General features: G+C 33.2%; 2 protein-coding genes across 2 annotated transcripts; both read right to left on the bottom strand.

Moving 5' to 3' along the window:
* Positions 1-3118: 3118 nt before the first annotated feature.
* On the bottom strand, positions 3119-4387 carry LOC147802966 (uncharacterized protein F54H12.2-like). Its single transcript, XM_087152793.1, has one exon. The coding sequence runs from the start codon at positions 4385-4387 to the stop codon at positions 3119-3121; it is 1269 nt and encodes a 422-aa protein (XP_087008919.1).
* Positions 4388-5629: 1242 nt separating this feature from the next.
* On the bottom strand, positions 5630-6148 carry LOC147802965 (uncharacterized). The gene has a single exon (XM_087152792.1). The coding sequence runs from the start codon at positions 6146-6148 to the stop codon at positions 5630-5632; it is 519 nt and encodes a 172-aa protein (XP_087008918.1).
* Positions 6149-12479: the final 6331 nt, after the last annotated feature.

Raw genomic sequence — 12479 nt, 5'->3', positions numbered from 1 at the left:
TGTTATATACTATGACTGACAGGACTATAAATAGAGTGAAAAAGATGAAAGTGCTTCATTCATCATGGATCTATTGAAATTGAAGCATTCTTTTACAGCTGTCCTGGCAGGTCCAACAGGTAGCGGCAAAAGTTATTTCATAAAAAAAGTTATTGATAATCAAATGATTCAGCCTTTTCCAAAACATATTGTATGGTGTTATGGTGTTTATCAAAAATTGTACGATGAGATGCCTAATGTTATTTTTCATGAAGGACTTCCATCCGATTTGAATCAATATTCAGATGCATTAATTGTGATTGATGATCTCATGAGTGAATTGGGAAATGATCCTCAATTAACAAAACTATTTACAAAGTTTTCTCATCATAAATCTTTAAGCATCATCTTTGTGGTTCAGAACATTTTTCATAAAGGAAAGGAAATGAGAGAAATATCCTTAAATGCTCATTATCTTGTATTATTTAAGAATAGAAGAGATCAATCGCAAATTACACATTTAGGACGTCAATTGTATCCTCGAAAAATTAAATTTTTTCAAGAATGTTATGCTGATGCCACATCAAAACCTTATGGTTATTTACTCATTGATTTAAAGTGTGATACAGACGAATCCTTGCGCATGCGCACTGGAATGTTTCCTGGAGATATTTATTATGTGTACCAGCCTCGTTAATCTCATTTCGACTGTGAATTCTTAGCCGATAAGATGTCTGCCGTGGTAATTGACTATGAAGGTTTTCCACTCCCATCAGGAAACTACATCATCAAAGAACTCGCATTTCAAGCCGTAGAAGGTAGTTCTATCTCGGGACTATGCACCTTCCAACCACCGTACTCTTTCGAAGAACTATCAGCCCGTCAGAAAATGCAATACAATTGGATAACAAGAAATATTCATCGAATCGACTGGAATCAAGGACTGGAGCCTTACGCCAAACTTCGTACCATTCTAACATTTTTGTTTGATATGTTTTCACACATTTATGTGAAAGGACTCGAGAAAAAAAAGTTTTTGGAACATCTATCTGGAAGAGTGTGCTACGATTTAGAAGATTTTGGATGTCCTAAGATAGATGATTTAATGCCACCCTTTTCTTCCTGCCCCGCACATTCACCTGATTTTAAACATTGTGCCGTCATCAAAGCAAAAGCATTTGCTCGTTTTCTCAAAGAAGAGTTATAAAAAGCTTCGACATCTGACAAGAGAAATCATTTGAAAGCGAGATGTCTGCGTGTGATGTACGAACTTTAGAGCTCATAAAACTGATCTCAAAATCTAAACATTGCAAATCTCTAATAAAAAAGTGTTCAAAGCGTGAGATTAAAACCCTGTGTGAGTGTGTTTTGAATGCTCTTTGTGGTAATATACCACTTACAAAAACTCAAAAAAATCGTTTATCTCCTCACAAAGAAAGTTTAAGAAAACTTGCGAACAAGAAAACACCATTATACAAGAAGAAAAAAATTCTTATTCAAAAAGGAGAGGGATTCCTATCCATTTTACTACCTGCAGCTATTTCTGTCATCAGTTCTTTAATTCATGGAGTATAGTAAGAAATTTGTGCTAGTTCCAGAAGATAGAATGCAAGTAGCAGATCATCTATCTGAACTGGATCAACTGATGAAAAATATTCTTCAAAGCAAAAAGTTATCAGATGAAGAAAAAGTGACTTTGTATTTACAAGCGTTACAGAAATATACACATTTTTCAATTCAGAAGCCTAATATAGAAGAATTTGAGTCACGTCAAACAGAAATTCCAGCAACAGAACCAGCAAAAGAAGAACCCCTGCAGATAAAAAATGAAACAGGAGATCTGGAAGAAAGAATCCTTAGTGTAGTTCCGACTAGATTTCAAGAAAATGCCAAAGATATGTACAAGTTTTTGAAAAATCAAAAATCTCTCCTTTGGAATAATGAAGGCGAAATCATTTATAAAGATGTAACTGTCCCTGGAAGTAACATAGTAAATCTCCTCAATGACTTTTTCAGAAATCAGAAATCAGCTCCAGAAGGAAGACATGTACTTTTAAGTGCTTTGAATGATGTTAAATTACCAAAACATTTGGATGTAAATAAAAAATTGTATAAAGAAAACAAAATTGTAAAAAAACGTGCAATGTATGCTCGCAGAAATGCATGGTTAAAACTTTGAAATAAATGCTATTTTATGTATTTAGATTTTCGTCTTTACTGATACTTTTTTTTTTCAGGTATAAATATTTTAACTTGGTAAAATTTACAGAAAATTTAAAAAATAATAAATGCTTTTTTTTTTTTTTTAAATAATAATTATTTCTTTTTTCTTCAATAAAAAAAATTGAAAAATAAACTTTACAAAATATTTTTAATCAAGAGTAAAAAAAATTTAAAAAATAAAATTTGTAAAAAATATTTCTTCTTAAGTAGAAAACTTTTTTAAAACAGTAATTTCTAAAAATAAAATAGTTTGAAAAAGAAAATTTCTGAAAAAAAATTTTCATGTAAAAAAAAAATAAAAATTAGAAAATTAAATTTATAAAAAAAAAATTCTTGTGCAGAAACATTTGAAAATAAAAATTTTGTTAAAGTGTTTTCATTTAAATAAAATTCTGAAATATACAATTTTGTATGAATTTTCATAAAAGAATCAAGAAAGACACAAATTAGTTAGTTTAATTTATTTTTATTTTTTAAAAACAAATCTTACACCATATCGTTTCTTTACAAATTGAAACATCAGAAAATCATTAATATACAATCGATTTAAAATATAATACATAGAATAATCTTGACATCGCTTGAATAAAAAGTAAATACAATATTGTCCGCATACATTGGACGTAGGTGATTGAAAAACTTTCGAATTCCATTGTACATTCGAATAGGAAGAGGTATTCATATTATAAAATTTGGGAGGTCTTCCATAGGAGTCATAAAACTCTAATTCCTTTTTATCATTCACAAATAATGCTAGCCAGTGAGATCCTGGTTGGGATGAGTCATCTGAATTCATGATAGCACATGTATTTTCTTGTAGATTAGGAATCGTATCTCTTGAATATACTCCTTGAAAGTAAGGTGATGTTATCTTCTCTCGTGATAAAATATGAAATATTTGTAATCCATCCATTCTTTAATTTCCGAAATCGTACAAAATATTTCGTGACTTGTTAATTTCTATTAAATTTTCAAATTCGGCGAAAATGATTACACACACAGTCTGCTCTAATGATTTGCTGAATTTCAGTTCTAATCGTAAGTTGCTGTGTTTGATTAGATTTAAATGCTCTCCAGAACATAAATCGGGGGAGAGATCAAATCCAAACAAAGTATTTCCTTTCACGTATTCTTCTCTCGAAATAAATATTCCTTTATCTTGACCCATTCGTTCTGTACCCACAAATAGAGTTTGATAGGCACGAATGTATTGATTTTTGGCAAAATCTAGTTCCAATGGATTGTGAGGTACAGGTTGCCCATCTACATACACTCCAATAAAATTTAAATCAAAGTGTTTGAAATCATAGGGAGATTTCAAAAATGCTCCATGAAAAGCTTCATTATCCACACAACCAATTATAACTTTCTTCGGCATAGGACCTGAAAATACGTTATCTTGGATAAAAGACATACTTCCCTTAGGAATCGAATACACTTTGCATTGCACTCGATTGATGGGATATTTCGCACTCGTTTTTTCTAATGCCTTTGCATGACCAAGTAACACTCCTGGATTCACACGAACTTTTCGGATAAACAAAGACACATGATCTAATACTACTTTAAATCCTTCAGATCCTTGTAAACAAAATTCTGGCTTACTTCGTATCAATTTTATTTTCACATCCACCAAATTGAGTAACAGACGTTCTTGGTGAAATAAATCGGAATGTATACATCCAATCATATCCACTGTAGCACTTTCCTTGATAAAAGCAGTTCTTTTCTTCAAGCCATCGTCAGAATCTTTGTAAAATAATTCAGCTGTTAATTGAGAAGCTTTACTATCATATCCATGGTTGAGGAGAGTTTCTATGTAGGCTCGATAAGGATAAGTATTACTTGAGTTGGATACAATACGATCATTCAATGAAATATCAACTTGAGAAAATAATGAATGAAGAAATAAATTCACAGGTCCAATAGTATCATCTTTAGTGATGAGAGTATTATCACTTTTTACAATTTTCGCTTTCACATACAATTGAGTTTGGCTGAGATCTATGTAATCTTCCGCACTTCCTGAAACATGAAACTGTACAGGTGCATTGTCAAACACATTAGAAAGAGGATGAAACTGTATCCACTGACCATCTTGAATAACAGTTTGAGTACTAGGTAAGTTGAACAACTCCAATTCAGATTTCACACATTCGGGAGAATCTTTCAATAGAAATGCCATTATGGATCAAAAATATCACGTCCTCTCACTTTGCGAGCTTTTGATGAAATGATTCTTTTCTGCTTCTTACGCTTCCTTTTATACTGTCCTTTTCCCACCATCGATTGTACTTTATCAATAGCTTTTCGAGCTAAATTTTTTCCACCCTCTTTAGCTCTTGTTTTAACGGCTTCCTCAAAGTTTTCTCCAGACAATACATCAGATGCAACACGGGTTCCACTTTTTAAAACTTCTTTTCCAATAGTCTTACCACCTTTTACCAGAAAGGGTAGTGCTGCTCTAAATAATCGACGAAATATACCTCCAAGTCCATAGCCTTTTTGGAAATTAATACCTTTATAATAGGGTAAACCTGAGCCGATTTGACTCGCATAATGTTCTTCAAATTTTTTAGCGCAACAAACGTACGGTACACTCATCTTGACGTCTTCTCTTCAAATGAATGTTTGAAAAACGCATTGTACTATTTATAGTATTTGTTTCATGCGGAAATGTAAAACTATGATCACTTTACCACTTTCAAAAGGTACGAAATCACCTGAATTCAATCTGAGCTCCATTTGAATAGTTTGAAAGGAGTGCCTCATTAAAGGTAAATATTGAGGTCTATCATAATACTGACTGATTGTTTCACCATCATGTCCTTTTATTCGAACCATCCGCAGTAAAGGTGCTTGTGTATCTCCGACAATTTGAGGTGAAATAAGATCTGTGTACACATAGAAAATTGAAAAATTAGACCACGCGTCAGCCACGAATTCGCTTTTCTGGTTACCCGTAATCACTGCATCGCGTCGAAATCCTAACAATGCACCTAACTTTTCTAAATGAAGGCTGCAACCTTGAACGGCGTTAATTTTTACTCGTTTAGTAGCTTTGTTATAATTTAATGTAAACCGGCTAGGATTTTTAGGTAAAGCAAGTTGTATAGCTGATACAATATCGAACATTGATTCATAACACCCCACATCAATTGTTTGCTTAACAGTTGATACGATATTACCATTAATTATCTTGTATTGAAAATAATTGTTACTTTCATTTACGTTCAGCCAAGAATGGGGATAGATGATTTCAGATAGGCCTACTTCCCATTCACCGTTTAGATTAACTGGAATCGGTAACTGTGTTTTAAAGTGAGAGATTTTGTTGTTAGGAAAAAACTGCATAGAGCTATCAGAAGGTAACGTCACGTAGAAAGACATTTTCGAGAATGAGCCTTCAGAGGCTAAGTTTCACTATTTATACTTTCTGAATATCACTCACCCAGGCATTAAACTTTTCAGGATAGCCTAAAAATTTCACGTAATATTCTGTGCTTCCTCCCTTCTTTCTCTTTTTGATCACTTTTTCTACCGGATATAAGCCAGAGTCTACTACCTTTTGCAATTCTTCTTTATAAAAAGTACCTTTGATCTCTTCACTTTGTAAGTCTTTTAATCTATAAACAACTGGAATTCGAGGAATAGTTTCATAAACAGTGAATATTTCCCGACTCCAGTTGTGTTCGTATCCTTTTTCAAAATGACCTTTCTGTCTGCTGATTCGTACTGTATCTCCTACTTTAAAAACAGGTGGATTGCGTTTTAATGTCTTCAAATCTCCATACAAATTTTCCAAAACCTCACTGGTATTGCTTTTATTAACGGAAGCTGGTTCCATTTTAATACTGCTATGTCGAGTATGATTGTAACTCCATATTAATTGATCAATCACGTCGATGTAATTTTTAGTATTGAATTCTGTAAAGTACTTCCACATTTTTGTCTTTAATGTTCTATTAAATCTTTCCACAATACTTGATTTCGTAGAGTTATTTGTTGTAAAAAATTTAATCTGCATGCTTTTCAAATAATATTGAACTATTTTATTTTTGAACTCTGTTCCATCATCCGATTGAAGTAATTCAGGCTTTCGTTCCTTAAAAATAGACTCTAAGGCTACTTTTACATTTTTTCCCGTTTTATCTTTTAGCGGTATGGCCCAAGCATACTTTGCGAAAACGTCAATACACGTTAATAAGTATTTATACCCTTTATTGAATTTAGAAAGAGATTGCATGTCGACTAAATCGACTTGAAATTGCCTATTCATATCACTCATCAAAACACGATTCCGTTGAAATTTGCGTTTAACAGGTTTATGCAGTGTATAAGAATCTTTAAAAGAGAGCCATTGCTTAATAGTACTGAGGCTCTCTTTACCATCTAAGCCACGATGTATTGCAGTCGCACCCCCAAAACTAGCTGGTTGTTTGGGATCTTTATAAAATGATTGCATGCTATCTGAACAAAGTCTAACGAGTAAATGGGTAAAACATTAGATGATCACTGTTATTTATATAAAAAAAAAAATACCAAGTTATAAAGGAAATCTTAAACTATTTATTCAATCAAAACTGGTACAAAAGTCAGTTTTAGCAATTTGAAGTATTTCAACAAGATCAATAGTGTCGAGAAAACGAGCAGTTACAAAATTTAACAGATTTTCTTGTGAGACAGGATGACGCATTTCATTTTTAACAGTATTATAAAAATTTTTGACAAACATATGAGGCTTTAAGTTCAAAGCAGATTCACAAAACAGGACTCGAGTATTACTTGAAAGTTCTGAAGGACTTACTTCCATAGGATTCAATAAGCCTGTTTGATATGCTAGCAGTTTGTAAATTTCAGTCCTCAGGAGGTGTCTTAACACTTTGGTGATAGTCTCATCGTCTTCAGGAGCTGTTGCTGGTGCTGGATGTTTTAATAGATCTTCAAACATTTTCCTAAAGTCCAGTTGGTTATACTTTAAATGAAATAGATTATCTAGTAGAAAATCTCCAAGGGAAAATATTTTGTCCCATTGGTCATCATTCAAAGATATGCATTTCGTGTAGGTATTTCCATTTCGGCAAGTAGTAATTTTCTTGAGGAGGACTGCTTCATCAAATTCAATCATCACTATATTGTAGCACTTCTCCTTGTCTTGAATACCAACACTTTTATCAGAATGAACGGTCACTGGATCGACTAGACGTGGTAAGTTGAGGAAATACTCGTATAACGGATGATCTTTCTTCTTTTCTTTCTTCTTTTCTGTCAACTTTTCTCTGAGAAATGAGCTGTTGACCAAGTGGATGAACTGGTAAGGTGTAAGAGTAATTCCTTCTTTCGATGGATAGTACTTTTCTCCATGTTTCTTATATCGTCTCACATTAACCAGAATTCGATCACGGTAAATAGTTGTGGAAATAAAGACATCTTCTACTAAAATAAACATATTGGAAGGAATACTGCTTTCGTGGAAAGATCCTTGATTGTTCTAAAAAATCAAAAAATATTTATTAGATTATAAAATAGTACAGAAATATATGCATATTATAAAATTAAAAAAAAAATTAAAAGATACTTACTTCGCTATGATCAGCTTTTCGCTTCATGTTGGCCATTCCTTCGTTACGAATATTTAAAAGGCACTAAGGCAGAAACCAAATTATAAATGACGATTTGGGTAAGAACATATACTTTTATACTATTTTCTCTCATTTCTGATTGGTTCTTGAAAGTCATACGCTCATTGGTTGAAAAAATAGTGATGTCATTGTTGTACTCCTTTCTGATTGGTTGATCACAGAGCCTCTAGCGGTAAATTTTGAAACTAAATAAAAATGCAGCGCCTCTTGCGGAGAAAAGCATTGCTGAATAATGCAAGATTATTCTTGATTTATCTTGAATCTACCTGTTATAACATGCATGTATGACGAAGAGGCTGGTAAAGCAACAAAACAACTAATTAAAAACAAGAATTAAAAATAAAGATTAAAAAAATTATTACAAAAAAAAATGATAACAAAAAAAAAAAAAAAAAAAAAAAACACCCTCAACTATAGTAGCTCTCACATTTGATTGATCACCCCAACCCCCGCCAGCGGAATCCCCGAAAATCCTCGGAATCCCTGAAATCCCCGAAATCCCTGTGCTCGTATTCCCCTTTCCTAACTACTAACCATTAAATAAGCAGAGTTACTTTTTTTAATAAGTTCTAAGTAAACCTGTGTCTCATCAACATATGCAATTAAAAGAAATACGAAATAACTAAAAATTTTAAAACGATGTTGGGAATTAACTTTTCGGCAAATAACAAATAGCGAGTTTTCAGAGTGACCCAACTTAAAAAAAAAAGGAAATCTTTAAGAAAGGATAATTTTGAGGATAAAGTTTTAATTGAAAACGGGCAAAATGATTAGGATCAAAATTAATCCTAACAGAATCGGGAGTACTAATCAGCAGATCAGTAGACCCAAATCTATATTTATAAAATAACTAGTTGTGGGATTTTTTTTATTAGAATAATTATGATGAAATAATCTGTTTATCGTTCAAAACAAAAATGTTTGCTTAGCAATCATATGGATAGCGAGCAGGGAGTAAGGTTCTCTAGTGTTATAAAAAATATTAATAGCAAGTTTTGACTTACTTAAACTTAACTTGAGGCGGCAGCAACCACTTAATGTTAAAATAAATCGAAGTAACTAGTAAATTAGCTGATAACAAATAATTAAAACAGAATTTAATTAGAAGGGCGAATACGATTCTGCGTAGTTTTCTGAGTTAAATGTTAAGTCCGAGAAGAAAATACGAAATTATATCACAAATGCCACGAAAAATATATCTTGACGTGGGTTTAACTTTTTATTTCTATAAAATCCGAATTCTAATTAGTTCACGAGGAGTTATTAATTTACAGACTCGTTGTTTTAAGATTACTTAGATTACAGTAGAAAGATTCAACTTCAGGAGAAAAAAATACGACAATAGTGATTTTTCCCCCCTCATAATTTCAACAATGAACATTCTTATTTGCTAAGAATCTCTTGACATTTTTGAGGTATATTGGTTTGGGTTCATGACGAACTAGCCATTTAACCTTGACATCAGATCTAAACTCTTTTTCACACGAGGTTAAAAGTGTGTTGAATTTGTTTTGGAAATCACTTGTAACAGGTGTCAAAATACTTGTCCTATTTCTATTGGGATACAAGAGCTCTGGGAAATACTTAGCAAAAATTATTTTTATTTCTCTGGTTAGTACCATTAACCTTATTTATAACTAAAAACTTTACAGCATCAAATCTCAACAGTTTATGTTCGATCAATTTATCGCAAGTCAAGGCAAGTGAAAGAAAAAAAATGACGATAATATTTAAATGGATCTACCAACAATAGACAATCTCTATTAATAATAAAATAATGAATCTGTCTGTGACTAAATATGTGACGATTTGAAAATAAACGATGGCACTTACGGATATAAAAAACAAAATGATTTAAATAATTATGATTTAAATTAAATTAATTTGGTAAATTAAAGGTTAACATTTATAAATCTGAATAATAATACATAAATTCAATAATATTTTATCAAACCTTGGTGACCAAAGACTGCAATCATACTCTGATATACAACAATGTATAAACTACAAATGCAATACATTGCAACAATAGTAATAATACCTTTAAACTGAGTTAATAATCTAATGTCGATTATATGATCAATATTAGTCCTTGTTGCCCCAACATCAACATTGGTTGCCTGATACCAACAAAAATCAAACGTATAAGTATTACTTACTAATCAAACACAAGTTGACAACTGTATAGCTGCCTCCGATGAAGGGCTAATGCTTTCCATAAAACGTTCTGAAGAGTTAATGTGATAAGTTCGAATCTCATCATAACCCTTGGTATATCTCTATGCTGTCCTGCTATCTTTTCTTAAATTTGACTAAGGCTCAGAAGTCGCACCTTGCATTGAGAACACAAGCACAGATATGTATTTGCTTACGAATAAACAAATAAACTTACAGTATAATTTATTAATTTGGTTTGAGATAGTTAATTCATTTGTAAACAAAAATAATGATCAACAGAAGACGATTAGGTGAAATACTTATAAATGAAAAACAAAAGATGATGTAAAAAAAAGTTCAATGAATTCAGAAAGAAGCAATGACTATGCGCCAATAGGATTTAACCAGATACAAAGTATAGAGTGGACCTGTTTCAGTCACATATAATCTAGTGCAAAAGCGCCACGATCGAACATATCTCTACACATTAACCGGATCGAAAACGTTACCAACAGACCTGGTTTGTTCTGCAAAGAATAATAGGTGGTGATCAAAAGCATAAACATCTTCTTCGGAAGAACAAACACTTTGAGATCATTTTCTGTAAGAGTTAATGAAATTTATGGTTATGTGACTAACTCAGCGTTAAGTCTCTGAAGTTCTAGAATGAGGGATCGTTTTATAAAATGTGTGCTCAATACGGCTTAGAAATTTATTTCAAACGAAGAAACAATAGAATAAGTAACAGAAAGACATGCAAATAGAGAATGAAAGATACATTTAGTAGCTTAACTATAGCAATCGAACCCGTTGACTCTACGCTCCAAAACGTTTGATAGAAAAACAGAATGGCATCAAAAATCTCCATGAGAAGATTCAGAAAATAATTTTAGTCAAGATATGGGCATCATCATCGCGTCACGTGATAAATTAAACTGTTTGTAGAGTTCGCTAGATCGAAGGGAATACCGAACCTGCAACCTGTCATCGAGCACATCCTGATATTCCTTCTGCTCTCGGAAATTAGTTTTAACAGACTGCAAGATACAGATGTCATTTTTGTCATCGCGCACTTTTTCCCAGCATATATATATATATATATGAGAAATCACGAAGTACAACTACTACTCAGTGTGTTATGCACTTTTTTTGTATTTTAATTTATTTTAAGTTAGTCACTCAGTTTTCTGACTGTATCTTTTTCCAGAAAATAAAACTTTTATTTTTATCTTCTGATTGTTATGATGTTGTCTTCGGTTCACGCAAATGTGAGAACGTTATATCAAGTTCCTACATGTTAATAGTTAAATATTGTTGAATAATAGTTGAATATAGTTTTCAGTTCTATATAGTTTCCCAACTTAAAAGATTTTAATCTATTTGAGAAATCAAGACAGAAACTAACGTACTTCCTTTTTCTATGACACTCCACACGCTAATTGTGAAAGCATGTGAAGTGTTGCCATAGGTAAAAAGTTCTGCTCTACGCCACCTGCCTGTAGACCATTTCGATCGCAAATACTTGCGTAAAATATCACCGTTAGTTATTTTTGGGGGTTGCATCTTGTAGGGCACAGTATGCTTGCATAACAACCTTCTTACTGCAAGCGGTTCACGCACAATGAATCTACAAGGAAAGTGTTTAGAGAAAGAATCGATTTGATTTCCTCAATTAGGTTCTCATATTTCCGACTGTGACCAATGGTTGCGGGAGTCGTCTGCTGTGAGAGTAGCCCTTGAGAAATCATTAACAGTGTATGCCATTCGTTGATGCAATAAATACGCATCGCAAGTAAATACGATTCATGCATGCGCGATCAGTTACTCTTTCCTGTAATTTCATACAGCAATCTAGGGCAATCGGCTGTAGCGTGAAGGGCCCCTTAATTATTAAATATTCTCCCACGTAAAAATAGCCAATGCCCAATCAGGTCCTCTCTTTCTCTCACCGGTAATTTGCATGCATTGAGAAGAGTAGCATATAATTTTCAAGAACCGATCACTCTACATGCAATTCACGATCCTCCTATTCCCGTCATAAGAAAAGGGCAACCTTATTTTTGAAATTTTTGCCGGAGAATATATCAATAAAGTTCTCATTCTCCTTCGGTGGTCATCGGTGGTGCGTGAATTGCATGAAGCAAGAATATCTCTTCTAATGCACTTGATGAAGACATGGTTGTTGTAGTTCATTTACGTCGCACTAGAGCTGCACAATGGGCTATTGGCGACGGTCTGGGAAACATCCCTGAGGATGATCCGAAGACATGCCATCACAATTTTGATCCTCTGCAGAGGGGATGGCACCCCCTCTTCGGTAGTCCGACGACCTGCTCGCGAAGTCGAGCACTTTACAGTAGAACAGTTTAACGAAGACCAATACCGCATATCCTTGGTCCCTACGCTGACTGATCCAAGTGGTCACCCATCCGCAGACTGACAGCAGCCAGTGATGCTTGACTTCGGTGACCTGCTGGG

This window comes from Parasteatoda tepidariorum, chromosome 10 (genome assembly GCF_982258835.1).
Source record: "Parasteatoda tepidariorum strain Cologne lab strain chromosome 10, Ptep-v5.0, whole genome shotgun sequence".
NCBI lineage: Eukaryota > Metazoa > Arthropoda > Arachnida > Araneae > Theridiidae > Parasteatoda > Parasteatoda tepidariorum.
The sequence above is the reverse complement of the archived record's forward strand: the minus strand, read 5'-3'. Positions and strand labels throughout refer to the sequence as shown.